General features: G+C 32.8%; 1 protein-coding gene across 1 annotated transcript; it reads left to right on the top strand.

Moving 5' to 3' along the window:
• Positions 1 to 18,742: 18,742 nt before the first annotated feature.
• On the top strand, positions 18,743 to 20,323 carry LOC128172798 (uncharacterized). Its single transcript, XM_052838544.1, has 4 exons — positions 18,743 to 18,768; positions 18,933 to 19,052; positions 19,703 to 19,768; positions 20,056 to 20,323. The coding sequence occupies exons 1-4, from the start codon at positions 18,743 to 18,745 to the stop codon at positions 20,165 to 20,167; spliced, it is 324 nt and encodes a 107-aa protein (XP_052694504.1). The 3' UTR covers positions 20,168 to 20,323.
• Positions 20,324 to 21,283: the final 960 nt, after the last annotated feature.

The following is a 21,283-nucleotide window of genomic DNA, read 5'->3' as shown; positions in this document are numbered from 1 at the left end:
TATTGTTTCCTGCATAATAACAGTTCTCGCCATTAGTTAGTTCAGCCCACTGTTGACTTGTTAATGTTTTTTAACAATTTCCGGTTAAGAATTTTCAGGTTAATTGGATGTTTGAAAAATTATCAATTAAGATGATTTGATTGAAAAAGCATTCCATCGTATGTATTCCGTTATGGATTTATCCCCCCCCCCCCCAAAAAAAAAAATGAAAATGAAAATAGATACCGTAAATAAAATCGATGTAATCTAATATATTTCAAAAGAATTGAAAGTTTTGCAAGAATACACGATCAAGACCTACTGCATTAAATATTATTATTATTTTGCAACAGATATCTTTAAAAGGAAGTTAGCCATTCCGGCCAAGTTTTTTATCCACCAAATTAGACAAGTTTTTCCGTACAATGTACAAATTTATTTACAAAATAAACGACATAAAAGGGTTTCGCGTTATTTCGCCTCGTGTTTAAACTGGCCCCTTACGCCGAAGCTAGTATGATTGTATTACGATTTTGACAATAACAAATAAAATATACAGTATGACTATTTGATAAAAAAGTGTATATTTGTTCATTAATAGTTTTGAAGTTTACGTTGTTTATAATTGATGCAAAACATGCAGGATGAATAAACCCGGTCATTCGAAGGTTGAGACCAAACAGTTAACCGTTCTAAACTATCCCATGATGTATTTATGGGGGTTTTGTATGCCCAATTATATTTATTTACTTTGAATATTTCTAACGTTAAAAGGCTATAAATTCCGTGTAAATACGAGTATCAAATAATTTTCCATGCAAACCAAATGAATGGTCTTACAAAGATGTTATGGCCAATCGGAACATTCTCCACTTATTATACCTCGAAACGTTATTTCAAATCATCATCTAACAATGAAGGGAAATAGAAATATTCGGCGGATCTAAATGTTCAAATATTCTTATGATAAAATTTTGTATTTATGGCAAACGTAGATTAATTATATATATTTTTTATCTCCTACAAGATATAATCGCACTTGTGTTTTGTATCCATCTTTTTTACACTCTTTGTAGCCAAATCTGTCAAAATTCGTGGTCGTTTAACCCTCTTGTTTTAAACCACGCTGAAATGTTCACAATCGATGCGCTGTCAAACGAAAGAACTATTTTATGACATAGACAAGATCACAAAGAACAATTATGTAACACCTTTTTTCAATGACAGTCATACTATCTTTTTTTGAAATTACGAGACCAAAACAGAATTCATTCGTAGGTAAAGATATAATCTTTTGCAAAGAAATAAACTCATGTGTGCATTACAGCAAGGCGCAAATCTTGTGTATTGGATAACGGTATAGCTAGGCCGCTCGCTAGTCCACCAGCGACCTATTTCCTCGGCCGCAGGCAAGGGATCGGATGCTTAAAATTGTTTACATACATAGCCCGGAATCCAGCTAGATTTTTAAATGCGACTTAAATTCATTGCATAGAAACAGTTCTTCTATTTATAATGTGTTTTACTAGAAAAGTATTAAACTGTTTAAACATTTTCCGCATGTAAGCTGGTTTACTGTCTATGGAAGTAGGTAAAATCTTTAAAATTGGAATTTTTCTGTTTGCAGCTAAATAAATAAACCCATGGGTGCATAACAGCAAGGCGTAAATTTTGTGTATCGGATAACGGTAGACCGCTCGCTAGTCCAGCCGTGACCTATTTCCCCGGCCGCGGGCAAGGGATCGGATACGTAATTGTTCACATACATAGCTCGGAATCCAGCTAGATTTTAAATGCGACTCAAATGGATTGCATAGAAGAAGTTCTTTTATCCATAATGTGTTTCACCAGAAAATAAATAAAATGTTCTAACAATTCCCGTAATATAAACTGGTACCCTTTATATCAGTTATACGCACTAATACCCCGTTTATTTGCCAAATAAAACACAAATACATGGTAACAAGTCTAGCTTTTAACACTCATATTACGCAATACTCGAACAAAATATTATTGTTATGACATTAATTAGATCATAATGAACAACTTTTGCAGCGACAGCTATATCGAAATCTTAACCGCTTTTGAGTTATAAAGTGAAAACTTTAAAGCGTTCTAGGTCCCTAATTTTAGGGGCCAGTCCCTTTTCCTTGATGTCAAACAAATGATCTCGTTAATATAAATCTTTTTTCTTCTACATGTCTAAACAAAATATTTACGAGAAAAGAGATAAACTAAGAAAACCAAGCAAAATTAGAACGCTTTTGTTATCTCAATTTTCGAGCCCTACCGAGCGCCGGCGTTTCTTGTGCTAGAAAAACATGAATGCGTTTGTTCAGAGAAGCAATCTTTTTTCTATCATCCCTGAAATTTTGAAATCGATATCTTTTGTAGTTTATGAGAACACTCTTGGACAAACCAACCCCCTAAAAATCATTAAAAGGCCAATATCTCAAAAACGGAAATGACGTCATCAACCAAAAAATTTTCCGATAAGGTTCACACCATAGTTAGTAAGATCTGAAAATTTCGTGCAAATCGGTTGGGCCGTTTCTGAGATATCGCGTGCACAAAAAACCGTAAGAAAAAAAAAAGAAGAAGAAGAAAAAGAAGAAGAAGAATAACAACTAGACACGATCTCGTTGCGAGCAACGAGGAGGTCTTCCGTTCGATTTTTAGAATGAAATATGACATCATCGACTTTGATTTTCGACAGCAAACATGTTATGGAAAAGGAGTGAAGTACTAATGCTTTATTGTATTGTTTTTGTATAAGTTCTCTTGCTTTTTTAACCTAATCTAGCTTTAATAACGTTTCACAAAGTGGCTCTCATTATAGGGCTATAGATAAAAGATTTTTGAGCTCTTTGATCCGCTAATTTAAGGGGCAAGTCCCTTTTTCTTGGATTCAAATGAAAGGACATTTAATTCTGAACACATTTTGTCAGCAAGTGTTTAGAAAATTGTTTTATTAGGGGCCAGCCCCTTTTTCTTGATATGGAATGAAATGTCATTAAATTCTAAACAAATTTAGTTCAACACATATTTAGTAATTCGTTACCGTTTTGGAGATAGATGAGAAAGATGGTTTTAGGGGCCGGTCCCTTATCTCCTTTTAGGGGCCGTTCAACGAAATTTTGACGGTTGCAATTTGTTGAGAACATCATTTTGAACAACTTTTCTTTTATACTGCATTACAAAATATTTTTCCTTTCTGAGATAAGGGTGATCAAATTTTTGACTTTTGGCCCCTAAAAACCCTTAATTACGTAACACATGATAAAATCATTACATTGCTTGAATACAGAACTATAAGATAAACACATTTGCTTCTATAATATTTCCCACAATATATCTCAGTAAAGGGCTACAGATTTAAGATTTTAGAGCCCTTTGGTCCCCTAATTTGAGGGGCCAGCCCCTTTTTCTTGATTTCAAATAAAAGGTCATTTAATTCTACACAAATTTTGTTCAACAAGTGTTTGGAATTTCGTTACCGTTTTGGAGATATATGAGAAAGAAGGTTTTAGGGGCCGGTCCCTTATCTCCTTTTAGGGGCCGTTCAACGAAATTTTGACGGTTGCAATTTGTTGAGAACATCATTTTGAACAACTTTTCTTATGTACTGCATTACAAAATATTTTTCCTTTCTGAGATATGGGTGATCAAATTTTTTGACTTTTGGCCCCTAAAACCCTTAATTACGTAACACATGATAAAATCATTATATTGCTTGAATACAGAACTATAAGATTAACACATTTGCTTCTATAATATTTCACAAAATATCTCTCAGTAAAGGGCTACAGATTAAAGATTTTAGAGCCCTTTGGTCCCCTAATTTGAGGGGCCAGCCCCTTTTTCTTGATTTCAAATAAAAGGTCATTTAATTCTACACAAAATTTGTTCAACAAGTGTTTAGAAATTCGTTACCGTTTTTGAGATATATGAGAAAGAAGGTTTTAGGGGCCGGTCCCTTTTCTCCTTTTAGGGGCCGTTTAACGAAATTTTGACGGTTGAATTTTGTAAAGTACATCATTTTGAACAACTTTTCTTATGTACTGCATTACAAAATATTTTTCCTTTGTGAGATATGGGTGATCGAAATTTTAGACTTTTGGCCCCTAAAAACCCTTATTTACGTAATACATCATAAAATCATTACATTGCTTGAATACATAACTGTGAGATAAACATATTTGCTTCTATAATCTATTACAAAATATCCCTTGGTGAAGAGCTATGGGTAAAAGACTTTAGAGCCTTCTAGGTCCCTAATTTTAGGGGCCAGCCCCTTTTTCCTGATATCAGCCGAAAGGTCTTGTAAATATGAGCCTTTTTTACATTACATGTTTTAATAAAATATTTTCCAGAAAAAAGATAAAGAGAGAAAAGCACAAAAATTTACGACGCTTTTTTAATGTCAATTTTCGAGCCCTAGCGAGCTTTGGCGCCAGAAGTGCTAAACTTACAAAACAACAACCATGCAAAACTTCAATCTTTCCTTTACCAACCGTAGAAATTTGAGCTTAATATCTCTTATACTTTAGGAGAACGACAGAAGACAAAATACCCATATAAAAATTAGAAAAATCTCAATATCTCAAAAACAGATGTGACGTCATCAACACAAAAAATTTTTAATCAGGTTCAGACCAATATCTATCATATCTAAAACTTTCATTGAGATCGGCCGAGCCGTTTCTGAGGAATCGCGTGCACAAAAATAGGAAGAAAAAAAATAATAATAACTAGACACGATCTCGTTGCGAGCAACGAGGAGGTCTTCCGTCTGATTTTAGAAATTGAGATTTATGTTCGATCTTGATTTTGCTATTTAACAGCTATACATGATTTAAAACAGGAAAAGAGGATCTTCATTTTAAGTGCCTGATACTAATTTGTTTCAGGTGTTTAGAAATTCGTCACCGTTCTTGAGATATTTCAGAAAGAATATTTTAGGGGCCGGACCTTATCTCCTTATTGGGGCCGCTGAACAAAAATTGTAAGGTTGCATGTTATTAAGTACATTATTTTGAGCATCTTTTCTTTTATACTGCATTTCAAAATATTTTTTCTTTTTGAGATATAGGTTATCAAATTTTTGGACTTTTGCCCCTAAAAATACTTAATTACGTAACACATGAGAAAAATCATTATAATGTTAGGCTACATAATTGTTAGATAAACATATTTGCTTCTATAATCTATTACGAAATACCCCTCTGTAAAGAACTATAGGAAAAAACTTTAGAGCCCTCTAGGTCCCTAATATTAGGGGCCAGCCCCTTTTTCATGGTATCAAATGAAAGGTCATTTGATTATAAAGACATTTTGTTCAACAAGTGTTCAGAAATCCGTTACCATTCTTGAGATATCTCAGAAAGAATATTTTAGAGGCCGGTCCCTTATCTCCTTATTGGGGCCGCTGAACCAAATTTTTTAGGCTGCATCTTGTTAAGGACATCATTTTGAGCATCTTTTCTTTTATACTGCATTTCAAAATATTTTTTCTTTTTGAGATATAGGTGAGCAAAGTTTTGGACTTTTGACCCCTAAAAATCCTTAATTACGTAACACATGAGAAAATCATTATACTGCTTGGCTTTATAACTGTAAGATAAACATATTTGCTTCTATAATTTATTACAAAATATCCCTCAGTAAAGAACTATAGTAAAAAGAGTTTAGAGCCCTCTAGGTCCCTAATATTAGGGGCCAGCCCCTTTTTCTTGGTATCAAATGAAAGGTCATTTGATTATAAAGACATTTTGTTCAACAAGTGTTCAGAAATTCGTTACCATTCTTGAGATATCTGAGAGAGAATGTTTTAGGGGCCGGTCCCTTATCTCCTTATTGGGGCCGCTGAACCTAATTTGTTAGGCTGCATGGTGTTAAGTACATCATTTTGAGCATCTTTTCTTTTATACTGCATTTCAAAATATTTTTCCGTTTTGAGATATAGGTGGTCAAAGTTTTGGACTTCTGACCCCTAAAAACCCCTGATTACGTAACATATGAGAAAATCGTTACACTGCTTGGCTTCATATTTGTAAGATAAACATATTTGCTTCTATAATTTATTACAAAATATCCCTCGGTAAAGAGTTATGGGTAAAAGACTTTAGAGCCCTTTAGGTCCCTTATTTGAGGGGCCAGCCCCTTTTTCCTGATATCAGCAGAAAGGTCTTGTAAATATAAACTTTTTTTACATTACATTTTTTAACAAAATATTTTCCAGAAAAGAGATAAAGAGAGAAAAGCACAAAAAATTACGACGCTTTTTTAATGTCAATTTTCGAGCCATAGCGAGCTTTGGCGCCAGTAGTGCTAAACATACAAAACAACAATCATGCAAAACTTCAATCTTTCGTTTACCAACCGTAGAAATTTGAGCTCAAAATCTCTTATAGTTTAGGAGAACGGCCGCAGACAAAATACCCATATAAAAAATAGAAAAATCTCAATATCTCAAAAACGGATGTGACGTCATCAGTGCAAAAAATTTGCTATCAACTACAGACCACTATCTATCACATCTGAAAATTTGATGGAGATCGGTTGAGCCGTTTCTGAGAAATCGCGTGCACAAAAATGGGAAGAAAAAAAAAGAATAAAAATAATAGGGAAAAAGAAACCGAAGAATAACAATAAGGTCTTCCGTTGGAAACGGAAGACCTTAATAAGAATAGGGAAAAAGAAACAAAGCAATAACAATAAGGTCTTCCGTTGGAAACGGAAGACCTTAATAAGGTCTTCCGTTGGAAACGGAAGACCTTAATAATAAAAAGAAACAATAGAATAACAAGAGGGTCTTCCGTTGGAAACGGAAGACCCTAATTAAAAAAAACTTGTCAGGGAAATTTATCGTCAAGAATTTTAATTTAATCGATGTCATTAAAAAAAAATTAAAAGTAAATAAAATTGAAAGGACTATATATGATTAGGACCTAAAATTGCTCCTAAAATGAACATCATCATTTCACTATCATTCTTTTTTTTCTAAGTACAGATATGTATGTAATGTGTTTACATAATATTCATTTTGGTTCAAGTGCCAATAATTTATAAATATGACATTATAAAGACAACCTTTTCCTGCCATTTTTGCATTTTTAGCGTAAAACAGCTTGTTTTCAAGCAGTTTCTCCTTCCGGAAACATAGAGCGCATTCTTGAACAAAAAAAATATTTTAATCAGAGATGTATCTAGCCAAGACTGATAAGTGAAGACAAAATTTTCCTTGTTTAAGCATGCGCTCTATATTTCCCATTCGTAAATAAATAAAAAAAAATGTCAATTTTTGGCTGATTTTGATTGAATTATAGAAATGGCGTCACTTCTGACGTCATTTACTGCCAGTGAGTGCAAATAAACCAAATAAATAGATGAAAAATTTATTTTATATCAACTCTTCTAAAAAATTAGTGAACATTTTATTGTACCCGAAACACTTAAAAAATGGCGAATGATGGTGGCCAAATTTAACACTTATCATATATAGTTCTTTATGGGGTTTTTATCAGAACGGCCAGCACAGCAGTTAGGCCACAGACAGTATTACGACGACCACCCTTAGAACCATGGTAATGACAGCCATTGCATTCAGTAAGTTTTGAATTAAAAATGAATAAATTTAAATAAATAAAATAATGGATGATTTAAATTACTATTGAAGTTGTTTTTTAAGCAACCCTTTTATTTAGACAAACCTTGGATATATGTTATCCTGGGAGGGACGGCTGTGGTGGTCTTTTTTCGGTGATGATTGTGCGATTAAGAGAAGGTGTCTGAGGAGACGGGTGGACATCGAGATCGAGTCCCAGTCACCCGCCGAGTTTGACGCAGTTGTCATGAGGGACTTTAAAAATGATTAACTTTTTTTTAGTGATAATTCTGACGCTATGTGTGAGGAGAAGAGTCCACGATGTACCTATTCAAGTTCGACCCCCACACCACCACCAGTCATGCCAGCTCCTCAACCAAGACCACTCCGCCGTCGACAAGGCAGAGGCGCCCACCCAACAGACTGACTGATTGCTTTCTCCAACCTCCTTTTGTAATGGTAAACTTTTTAACATATTTACTTTTCTGAAGTACTTTATGTATGTAATAAACGATATATAAATATTAAAAGAAGATCTAATTTCACAAGACTAAGACTCCGCGAAAACTGAAAAAATATAATGTTTATTTTATTCAAGATACACATTTTACAACTGAAGAAGAAAATTATATAGAAACAATGTGGGGTCATGAGGTCTTTTTTAGTTCATATAAGTCAAATTCAAGGGGAATTGCAATTCTCTTTAATGATAATTGTGAAGTTAAAGTACATAAAAATTACAGAGATGAAAATGGAAATTATCTTATTTTAGAGGCTACAATCGACACGCAGCATTGTTAAGGCGTCCCGATGCTAAAATACGGCTGGAAAACGATATTATTTGAATCATGGCAAAAATAATTTTACCGGGAGTATTTCTTTAAATCTATGTTACATTTATTGACATCGATGTTAAACATTATATTTGATGCATTTTTGTGACGTCATATGTACTTCGTAATCACGTGACAGGCGAATCCTAATATTGCAAATGATCTAGTTAAAACGCATCGGCGCAGGTGATTAATGACATTAAATCATACATATTTTTAAGAAAAATCCTTTGTTAAGTCATAAACTTTGAAGTTCTTGCTTGGGAAAGAAATAGATATTTCGTTTATAGAAGATATTGTTGAAACATTCCACAAAATCATCAAAATAATGCACATTTTTACTAATCAAATGCGATTTACAAAAAATCGGGGTAAATCCGTAGGTTTCCGCAGCACGATTCACATTGGTACTTATATTCTCTACCAATTTTACGTAAAATATTCTAAAATTATGTTGATCTTTCACCTGCGCCAAGCTGGTTTTACATGCATTAAAATTTCTTCATTCAGTTGTTTACACGTAGCAGGGAGAGTCTCCAAATCACTAGTTTATAAATAGTCTTTTACCTAAAACGAAGCTTTAAAACTGCCGATTATTTGATACTGGTTTTTAATATGAATGAATTCTGTACGTCTAGAATTAACTGCAGCATCTATATAAAGAAAACATGCGGTATTTTACTGGTTTGATATAATCCACTTTTAACGTTAAGATACATTCCCTGAGAACTATCGACAGGAATGCAGATCGTGACGTCAAAGTTAATTATGACGTCATATCGTATGAAGTACAGACAAGTGACTTTCTACATATCGCATCGGGAAGCCTTAACATGCCCGCGCAACCTACAATTTTTATTAGTCAACTTATATGGCCCAAATTCTGATACCCCAGAGTTTTATTCCCAATTGTTAGGAAAGATAGAAGAAATTTACTCAGGCCAATATATTATAATAGGTGGGGATTTTAACTTAGTATTGAATCAAGACCTAGATACAATGAACTATAAAAGAATTAATAATCCTAAGGCACAAGTAGAAGTTCATAAACTCATGGAGACTCTTGACTTAATTGATATTTTTAGAGAAAATACTCCCACATTAAGAAGATACACCTGGAGAAAGAGAAACCCAATTAAACAGGGAAGACCTGATTTTTTTTTTATCTCACAATCTTTTTTATCTCTGGCTCCACAAATAAAGTTTGAAAATAGTTATCGATCAGACCATTCACCAGTAGTATTAATTTTTAAAACAAATGAATTTAAGAGGGGTAAAGGTTTTTGGAAATTTAATAATTCACTACTAACAGACAAGGATTATGTTAAACTAATTAAGGAAAAGATTTGCGAGGTTAAGCTACAATATGCCTGTTTAGTCTATAATAGAGAATTAATCCCAGAGATAGACAATGACATAATATCTTTTACAATAAATGACCAAATATTTCTAGACATCTTGTTAATGGAAATAAGAGGAAAAACAATATCATACTCTACTTTTAAGAAGAAAAATGCAAGTAAGCGAGAATCACAATTAGAAAAAGAAATACTAATTCTGGAACAAAACTTAGGAGAACAATCCTTGCCTGATATTACCAGTAAACAAAATGAACTTGAGAATATTAGAAAAGAAAGGCTAAAAGGACAGTGTTTACGGTCAAGAAGCAAATGGATAGAGGAAGGTGAAAAGCCTTCTAAGTACTTTACTTATTTAGAATCTAAAAACTTTATCAATAAGCAAATACCAAAACTAGTGCAAGAAGACGAAACAATAATATATGATCAAGATGAAATTTTAAATGAAACAAAAAACTTCTATGAGAAGCTGTATAGTATAAAAAACACAGGAAGCTGGAGAAAATTTTGTTAAAGAAAAAATAAATCAGTTTGACTTTCCAAAATTAGATACTAAGGAATTGCAATGCATTGAAGGCCCATGAAGTAAAACAGAAGTATTAAACTTTCTTAAAAAAATTAAGAATGATAAAAGTCCTGGATCGGATGGTTTCTCTATCGAGTTTTTTAAATTTTTTTGGAAAGACTTGGGTTCCTTTATAACACGGGCAATAAATAACTCATATGAACTGTTAAACTTTTCAGAAACTAATAAATTAGGAATTATTACCTGTATTCCCAAAGAAGGAAAACCTAAGCAATATTTAAAAAATTGGCGCCCAATAAGTTTATTAAATGTTGTCTATAAATTAGCCTCTGGATGTATAGCTGAACGATTAAAAAAAGTCTTAGACAAACTAATCAGTAGTGACCAAACAGGATTTTTAAAGGGGAGATTCATAGGAGAAAATATTAGACTAGTGTATGATTTAATGAACTATACTGAACAAAACCAAATACCAGGATTATTAATGTTGATAGACTTTGAAAAAGCATTTGATTCCATATCTTGGAGATTTATTTACCAGACCCTTGATCTATTTAATTTTGGTGATTCAATTAAAGATTGGGTAAAAACTTTCTATAGTGGAATCAAGTCATGTGTTATTCAAAATGGGATAGCGTCAGATTATTTTTACCCTCAAAGGGGCTGTAGACAGGGTGACCCAATTTCACCATATCTTTTTCTTTTATTTGCAGAAGTTTTAGGGATTCTTATAAGAAATAACAAAGATATTAAAGGTATAATTATAGAAGGAGAAGAATATAAACTTTCACAGTATGCAGATGATACTACTCTGTTTTCAGATGGATCCCCAGAATCATTAGATGGAATTCTAAGAGAACTAGATTTTTTTGCTGACTTATCAGGACTAAAAATAAATTTTTCTAAAACAAAACTTGTTTGGATTGGGAGCAAACAATTTTCAAAAGAGGTTTTTCATCATTCAAGATGGAAGTTAGAATGGGAAATAACACTTTTGACTTGTTAGGAATTAAATTCTCCATAAATCTTACTGAAATGATTGATTTAAATTACAACCCAATATTTCAAAAAATTCAAAGTACTTTGAAACAATGGAAACGCAGAAAACTAACACCTTTTGGACGATTAGTGGTTTTGAAAAATTTAATTATTCCAAAATTTAACCACCTTATTCTTACCTTACCAAACCCCAACAATGAAATGTTAAAAGAAATTGATAAAGAACTATATTATTTCCTATGGGGTGGCAAAGTCCACAAAATAAAAAAAAATATTGTCATCCAAGATTATAGACTGGGGGGATTGAAAATGATTGATTACTCTGATTTTACACTTGCTTTGAAATCAAGTTGGATTCGTAGACTCCTCACATCAAAATCCAAGTGGGTTAATTTATTAGAAGCTCAAATGAAAATAAAAATAAATAACTTATGGATAAAGGGCTCGGATTATGTACTTAAACACAGTAAAAGTATAGGTAACAAATTTTGGTCAGAGGTGTTCCTAAGTTACATAAAAATAAGTGAGACAATCTCCCAAAACACCAATCCACTTTTTGAACACATATGGTATAACCCAAGGGTAAAGATAAACAAGGAAAGTATATTTTTGAGAAGTTTTTTTAATGCTGGTTTTGTTTGCATCATTGACCTTTTTGATATAGATGGTGACTTTAGAAGTTTTGAATCTTTAATTGAACTTGGTATTAAGACTAATTTTGTTGAATATAATGGTCTAAAAAAGAGTATATTAAAACGAATAGGTGAATGCAATATAAAAGAAATTAAACCAACAGTTGGACCATATATCCCAAACACATTAGCCATATTCTACAAAAATAGAAAAGGATATAAAGATATGTATAATATATTGATAAGGGAAAAGAGGGTCCAAAATAAAGCAATACTAAAATGGGAAGAGAATGACACAATATATAATGAGAATGATTGGTATAAAATATTTGAACTTCCTGTTAAGACAACCCAAGAATCTAAATTCCATTGGTTACAATTCCAAATTTTACACAGGATATTACCAACAAATTATTACTTACATAAGCTGAAACTTATTGAATCCCCTAAATGTTCTTTTTGTAAACAAGATTCTGAAACAATCAGCCATCTTTTTGTGGAATGCCCATTTGTAAAAGAACTATGGAGTGACATTGAAGAGTTATTTTTAAGAAACTACAGGGTGTCCCTAATGTTTGATAAGCAAAGTATACTTTTTGGTAAATATAAAAACTACCATATGTATAGAATACAAAACATGTTAAGTTATATTGTAAAACAGTATATTTTCACTTGTAGACTTAAAACTTACCCAACTTTAAATGTGTTGGAACTCAAAAGGAAAATTGAAAACAGGCTTCTTGTGGAAAAATATTTACTTTTAAAGAACTGTGAATTCGAAAAATTTGAGAGACACTTGGAGAATATTATTGAAAGAATTTAGCAAGTCTTTACTATATCCCCAACTATTTGTTATTGTTTAAAAGAATGTATGATGCTTTTTAAAAAAATCTAAATAAATCTTTTTGATAAGCAAACCCTGATAGATAGCTATGCTGCAAAGCAACCATTGCCCCGTCAGCTTTTTCTCTCCGCCTTCTTTTCCCTCATAAATAAATATATGTACATGTACGTGCTAAATATTATGTTCATGCTGTTGTTTGTGTACATTATAATCACATATTGGAAAATCCTTAAATTTAGAGCTGTCAATTTATAAGTTGGTGTGCATGTTATATTTTTTATTTGCTTTTCTTCTTTTGTTTCTTTTGTTTGTGTTTATATGCATATTATTTCACTCAATGTTTTCTGTCCTTTCTCACCCCCACTAAAAACATAAAAAACAAACTTTCACACCATTGTGAACTATTATATATCTATTCTTGCATGTATATTGTATGTAAAAAAAATGTTGAGATTCCAAAAGAAATGTATTATGTAAGAAAGCTGTGAAAGTCATGAATAAAAAACATAAAAAAAAAAAAAAGACTCCGCGAGTTTTCTAAGCTAGAGATACTTTGCATAAAAATGCTGGGTATTACCTTTCGACAAATGTAAAACGATGAAAATGCGATATCTACAGTATTATATAAGGTAATTTTTTTATAGACATCTAAAATTTATTTTATGGTTTTTTTTAGACTAACGATGTTTGGTTAGATGCCAGGCCGATTATAATTCACTCACCCCCGAGAGCCCCTATGTTTAGACTGGTATGTATGATTCATTAGATTTTTATCTCTACAATGAAATAACAAAACAACATGTAAAATATTGATTAAGTAACATTGTGTAAGTTACAAATGTTCATTCAAAGAAATAACTGAAATAAACTATGTTAAAGAATTTTTACGTATACATTTTCTATAGGTAAGAAGGAGAATATAATTTACAGAGACGGAGGAAGGTGGGGAGGTGAGCACTCCGTTTGATTCACCGGCACGGATGCAGGCGCCTGCAGACACGGTAAATATATTTTTAAATTCATGAACAAAGATATAGAAATCAAAACTATAGTAGCATACCTTGCATGTCTGCTGGTGTCGTTGACATTTGTTCTCATCAAAATATTCAACGCTGCAGTTTTCATATTTTAATAATTTATCTCTGTGCTCAATGTAGACATGTGCGGTGCGATGAGATGAAAACTTGAACGTGTAGTCGCAGTACAAACATTTAAATTCCGCTTTGCACACCTTAACGATCATAGTTGTCTTTTCGATTCAGAACTTTTTTACAAGTATCGCTTCGAAATCTTCCTGATTTTTCAGGTACCTCTCTATTATGACGCATGAGAGAAGATTTGTTACAAAATGACTTGCTGCATATGATACAAAATGACATCCTCGAAAACAACCGCACTTTGCAAATGCTATTGACAACTGAACTAGACTAAAAGTACATATCTTTATCATATATGTTGTATATCGTTCGTCATGAAATTACATTATGTTACTTCTTGGTTCTATTTCCAGGTTGATAGATCTGGCCGGATGTTGTCCGGAAATTTACATTTTTCTTGTAAACGCAAGTGTTAAGGATTTGGTATTAACTTTAATCATAATTTTGTGAAATTTCAACCCCTTAACCTTTTCATCAATTAAAACATTGTAAATTGTTTGGTTGTGCTCTCCCAGCCGACTCAATTTCTCTACATTCCAGTATATATATTTACACGAAATATATTTTATTATATTGACACTGACAAACTAAATTGTGACCGACTTCCGCCTCACGAGGCCTTTCATTCCAGTTTAAAGAATGCCAATATTACCGACGAAGAGTATGCTTTCTGTCAAAGAGTGTGGAACGAAAATAAAATGACAACCTTTCATGATGGTCTAGTCTGGTACAACAACCTTGATGTCGAACATTTCGTACAAGCCATTAAAAAGTTGCAAAAGTATTATTTCGAACGAAACATTGATATATTCAAATGTAGTATTTCGGTACCGGGTCCTGCACGCCGAAAGTTGTATGAAAGTGGTACAAAAGAGGGGGCGAGTTTTGCCTTGATCGATTACGAGAATGAAGATCTATGACACCATCAAGCAAAACATAATTGGGGGTGGGGCAAGCATAATTTTCAAACGCTACCACGAGACCGGAAGGTCATTCATTCGTGGTAATCCACAAAAGCCCTGCAGTAGAATTATAGGGTTTGACGCCAATGCGCTATACCTACATTGTATAGGAAGAGAAATGCCCCTCGACGCTTTTGTGCGCAGGCGCTTAAACGATAACTTCAAGCCCCAGGAACGAGATATATATACCATTGCATACGACTGGTTGGATTGGTTGTCCCACTGTGGGACATACAAAACCATTAAACACAAACTCAACAGAAAAGAAAATAGGACGCTTTTCAGTCGACGGATACGACACGGACACGGTGATGTTACTGGCACGGGCATCGTTGTTGGTTGACTCGCCATGTTGAAAACAACAAATTCTTACAAAAGAGGCAAGTTAAATCCAAACTTGCAACAAGATATCTCAAAAAACGAGGTTACAATGTCGTTGAAATGCGCGAATGCACTTTTCGCTTCAGTATTCGCACCAACCTTCAGTTGAAAAATTGTATTCTCGAGAAAATTGTCAACAGGTCAAAGTCAACTTACACCTCATTCAAGTTGTGGTGAATGGCAAGTTATTTGGTATTTGACCATATAGAATAATCGTTTGGAATCCAGTCATGTTTGTTATCATAAGGATACAAATATCTTCATGTATTAACAGTTAAGTAGAAATAAAATCAAAATAAAAGATTATAACTGGGTTTGTGTACTCAAAGTAGTATCAACAACTTAAAAGAATAGAACAGTTTTTATTTATAGATCATGAACAGTGAAAAGGGTAAAATCCGCCCATATGCCCCATAATTTTTGCAAATCAGGATGAGAATCTAAATATTAACAAGAATAGAATTCATGGGTCCCCCGCCGGTCAAGCAGTATACTAGTATCGAGTCTATCGACCAAGGCTGATTTTCGAACTTGACCAACGTATTAGTGGTATAAACATTTGGTATAAATTTAATGAAAATCCGTCAAAATTTGTAGGCATGAGAGCGCTTACAAGGTCAATTTTTGGATAAACTGGGGTCATTATTGTGGTCAAAGTCCCATAACTCCAACAAAAAGTATTGACCAATGCTGATTTTCGAACTTGACCAAGGTATTAGTGGTATAAACATTTGGTATAAATTTAATGAAAATCCGTCAAAGTTTGTAGGCATGAGAGCGCTTACAAGGTCAATTTTTTCATAAAAACGGAGTCATTATTGTGGTCAAAGTTCGATAACTCCAACAAAAAGTATTGACCAATGCTGATTTTCGAACTTGACCAAGGTATTAGTGGTATAAACATTTGGTATAAATTTAATGAAAATCCGTCAAAGTTTGTAGGCATGAGAGCGCTTACAAGGTCAATTTTTGGATAAAACGGAGTCATTATTGTGGTCATAGTCCCATAACTCCAACAAAAAGTATCGACCAATGCTGATTTTCGAACTTGACCAAGGTATTAGTGGTATAAACATTTGGTATAAATTTAATGAAAATCCGTCAAAGTTTGTAGGCATGAGAGCGCTTACAAGGTCAATTTTTTCATAAAACGGAGTCATTATTGTGGTCAAAGTTCGATAACTCCAACAAAAAGTATCGACCAATGCTGATTTTCGAACTTGACCAAGATAATAGTGGTATAAACATTTGGTTTAAATTTAATGAAAATCCGTCAAAATTTGTAGGCATAAGAGCGCTTACAAAAAAGTGTGACGGACGGACGCACGGACACACGGATCCACGGACACACAGACCCACGGACCCACGGACGGACGCCCGGCATTTCTATGTCCCCGCACCGCGTTGCGGCGGGGGACAATTATATATGGCCTTAATTTTACACCCATATAACTGTTCTTGCAGTATATAGACACAGTTTTTGTCAGAGATCCATAAATTCCATTAAATAAACATACATGCATTTCATTTTAGTACACAGACATACTTACATCACCTTATAGCCAGAGGAGTAAAATCACATTAGAGTTCGTGCAGGGTTCAAGAAAGGTTGTAAGCTCTGGGGGAAATGCGCACCTTTTGACAGGAATACAATGTACAATTTTATTAAAAGCTTACAGGAGAAGAAAACACAACATGCACTCCTCACCATCAAAAGAAAATTGTAGCAAATCTTATAGAAGATTTAAGGATCAGGCCTTTAAAGAATATAGAACATCGTTTTTATGTTCAGTTTCCAGAGGTTAAAGACCATAGAAAACACCTGAAAGGAGAGGTAAGCCAACAAATTGGTACTTTTATTTGGAATGCATATTTAAGGAGGCTGGGTTAACAAATTAACCATCAGATCTTCTTTAAGTCTTGAGATATGATTTGTTTAGCTATAAACTATCATTTGCTTAAGAAACTTTCTAAATAATTTATCTGTTAAAATCAATATCCTCTATCTTTGTATAGAGCTCTTCTATGTTAATATTAAGGAGATTAAAATATTCCAAAAATGGCAGCGTCCATGGAGCCCTCTTCAGAGCATTGAGTATCACCAATTCGTTTTTTTGAGTGATTGTTAAAGCTTAACTGTAAAATTTTAATCTATATACATGTACTATTGTGACTATTAAAAATGATAAAATATATCCCTGCTATGGCTTTTATTCTGCATTTAAGTTTTTCATGTGAATTAAAGATCTAATTTGTGCCCAACTTTTTTTTATTTAATGGCCCGACTTCTGAAATTTTGATCTTTAAAAAAAATAATCCTCTGCCATAATTTTATTAACCAGGCATCCAGTATCCTCCAGCCAATGGATTAACGGCTTTCCGATTACATAAAGAAAGTTGTAACTGAACATGGGGTTACTAGTACCTTAAAAATGAAATTGCTTTTGGAGGTTTTTTTTAAGACAATACATTTTTCACAATGCTCCTATGCCACCATGATGAGGCTTACTTTACCGCCGAAACACTCTACAACTACCATTATAACTACATGTATTTCTTCAATATTATCATGATGCAACAATCAGGTGTTGTTTAGAGTGTCGGGTCCTAATAATTCAATATCAAGTCTGGTTGATTGATGTTGTTTATTTTAAACTCTTGCTTATTTGTAATTACCTCCTGCTAATTTGTAAAGAAACAGGTGTCATGTGGAGACCATATATATATATATATATATATATATATATATATATATATATATATATATATATATATATATATATATATATATATATATATATTCCATTCTTCTATGCAAAGGCAGTCAATAGGATATAATTGTAACATAGTTTGTAGTTGACCTAATATGGTTTATCTGTGCATTGTTACTTGTAAGTAAATTCCCTATGGGCTCGATCTAATAATGTCATTAAATTTCATCTGTCGGTCATTAAATCCTTACGAGTATTTCTGATGATCATCTTACTTTCTTAAAACTAAATGTATATGTCTACATAAAGGTAAAGATGTTAAATTATATGCAGTTCAGTAGGATTAATGTGATTTTTTTTTATGAATAGACTGAACAGTCCAAGAAGGTGGTCAGCATTTTGTGCGAATGGCCAAGAAAGGATCTTCCCATCAGCAAGGGAACAGGAAACATACTAGGCCACAATATAGCAACCTTGGTAATTAATTAATCGCATAACCTTGGCAATGACGGTGTAATGTGCAAATATCTGGATAAACATACACAAGTGCACGCGCGCACACACACATGCACACACACACACAAAAGCTCAGCAGTCAAGACAATGTTTAAAAGAGACTGCAAGTTCTATAACTTACTTTTTCAGTGCAGACAGATTTTCAGAAAAAAAAATATTTCATATATTTTTATATTATGTTATTCAATGTAATTTTTAACAGTTTTCAACACACATCAAAGCTAAGCTGAAGGAAATAATGGAATTAGAGGAAGGTGACAAGAGGTAATCAAATGATAAACAATAAAAGAAGCCAAAATAATGTCATCTCCATATCATTTTTATGGCAATGAAATAAAATATCATATGATGTTTTTTATAATGTAACCCTAACTGTTTCAATACTATGATTTCAAAATTTTAGATTAATTAGACTTCTTATATTACAGGTGTTATAAGCCACACTGGAGACATATGCGGTGGATTGACAGAAATGATCTCACAGACCACAACATTTTGAATAACTCTTTTAAAGGAATGGAAGAAAGAATTAACATTTTCTCTAAAAAGGTAGCTTACACACAAACACATATAAATATATATTTATATATACAATTAAACACACTGTGTAATTTACTAAGTTTTGACTTCATTCACATAAATTCAAGTTCAATAATGGAGAATGTTTTAATGCATGACTTTCTGTCCGTATGAGGCATCTGGCAAATTTAACTATGTGTGCATGCATTAATTGCACCTTAGGTTACTTATTTACTGACAGCTTCATGTAAATCCTTAATTAAATGTAATTACAAAAAAAACAGTATTCTAATGTGTTTGCCTTGATAGTAAAATGTTTACATGCTTACATGATAAAAATCATGTTTTTCTTAACATGCATCAGGATATTAACTGAAAGTACAATTTGCATACTATGAAAAAGTTTGTCGATTTCCAGAATGCATGTACATGTGTAGCAATTATTGCTACACATGTACATGTATTCTGGAAATCGACAAAATGTTGGGATAAATCCAATATATCATGTTTATCGCATGTACCGTAATGCTTTCGCATTACATTTAGAGAGCTTGCCAATGATATATTACATGCTGATTATTCCTTTAGAAGGAATAGTTGTTAGTTCTGTATTGAAGTTTTTTATATACATGCATGTACATTACAATAAAAAAAATAAATTACTTTATTTTTCCTTACCAAACTTTACAGAAATGAGTGCCCTTGTTTTGGAAGATTTTGCCTTGTTTAAACCAAAAACAATCATGTAAGTATTTGTTGCAATTTAATTTGCATTGTAAATGAGCTTACCATAAGATATTTAATCATCCCGGCCTGAACTTTACAAAATTTGAAATTTTTAAGTTCACCTTGATTTTATTCAAACTCTCAGTCATGTTTACTTTGATTTATATATTTTATTTCCTTAAGACATTTAAGTAATATGAAAACATTTAAATATACGACTGCTTAATAAAAAAGTGGTGAAGGCCTCCATTTAATAGATGTTGCCTTCATAAATGTACATAGTGGTTCTTTTTCTTTTTATTTTAGTGGTCTCCTGAGTCCCCCAGGATATTACCTGAGCGTGAAAAATTGCAGGAATGAGAAGTTAATGGCAACACTTGAGGATGGGTATGATAGTTTATACTCGCCTATTATATAGAAAACAAGAGGCCCATGGGGCAACATCGCTCACCTGAGCAACAATGGGCATTCAAAAAGTATTGTGCCATATGGTCCCTCGGTAGAATAACAAAAAATAAATATTGTAAAGTATTCGAATTTTACACTTATTTTTGCATACACGTAATATTTGACATTGTACCACGGCTACTAATAAGTCTGTACATTTTGCCGTTTTCAAATGTTTTTTTTTTTCAAGTTTTTTTTTCTTTCATAAAATGGGGTTTGGTGAATTTGGTAAACACCCATCGTAATATTTCTTGTAAAGACAAAGATGGAAAGTCAGTTTATTTTAAATCTACGAGTGAAAACGTGCTTCTTTTTTTGAGAAAGTTTCCTGGTGTCAGCAACTTGAGTAGTTGATATGGTTATTAAGCTTCATTTAATATTTCATTTAACAATCCTTCTCGGTGTATGATCTTGAAAAAATGGTGGTGAGAAAGAGGCAATAACGCTTGTGGAAAAAAAAATGTGCAGCAGATAATTGCGATATGTAAATGGAAATAGATTTATTTGGTCAATTTCATCGTTTTCGGAGAAGTACAGATTTCAGAACCTGTACAGATAATGATGTACTTCCACAGCTTACTTTTTCAATGATGTCACTAACGAGCCTATGACTCTAGATGGACACATATCTATATAGCTATAATTTCATTATCAATTCTTTTAAAAAAATAGGGAAAGGAGGGATGTCATGTTAAAAGTTGAAAAACATATTTCATTAGAGTATTTTGTTTCTCTTTTTTCAAAGATTTCGTTGATGATGTGAGTGAACGGTTCGGTCTTTTGTCCCATTGTTAGAAAAGCAGCATTGTAGGAGAGTTCATTATGAGATCTCAAGTCGTGAATGAACTATAATTAAATTGTTTACTTCAAAAATGTTGTTTACTTTATAAATTGACCAAGTAAGCATCTTGTAACACTACACATTTTAAAATTAAAAGTGAACAGCTTATAATTTCCTCTTTTAGAGGGTGGTCAATTAAGTTTGCTGGTAGGATAGAATTTCGTTTAAAGGTGTTATATTGTGTTCCAATTTTTTTTAGCAAACATATTAAAAACTAGACACGATCTCGTTGCGAGCAACGAGGAG

Source organism: Crassostrea angulata, chromosome 2 (assembly GCF_025612915.1).
Source record: "Crassostrea angulata isolate pt1a10 chromosome 2, ASM2561291v2, whole genome shotgun sequence".
NCBI classification, from domain to species: Eukaryota; Metazoa; Mollusca; class Bivalvia; order Ostreida; family Ostreidae; genus Magallana; species Magallana angulata.
The sequence above is the reverse complement of the archived record's forward strand: the minus strand, read 5'-3'. Positions and strand labels throughout refer to the sequence as shown.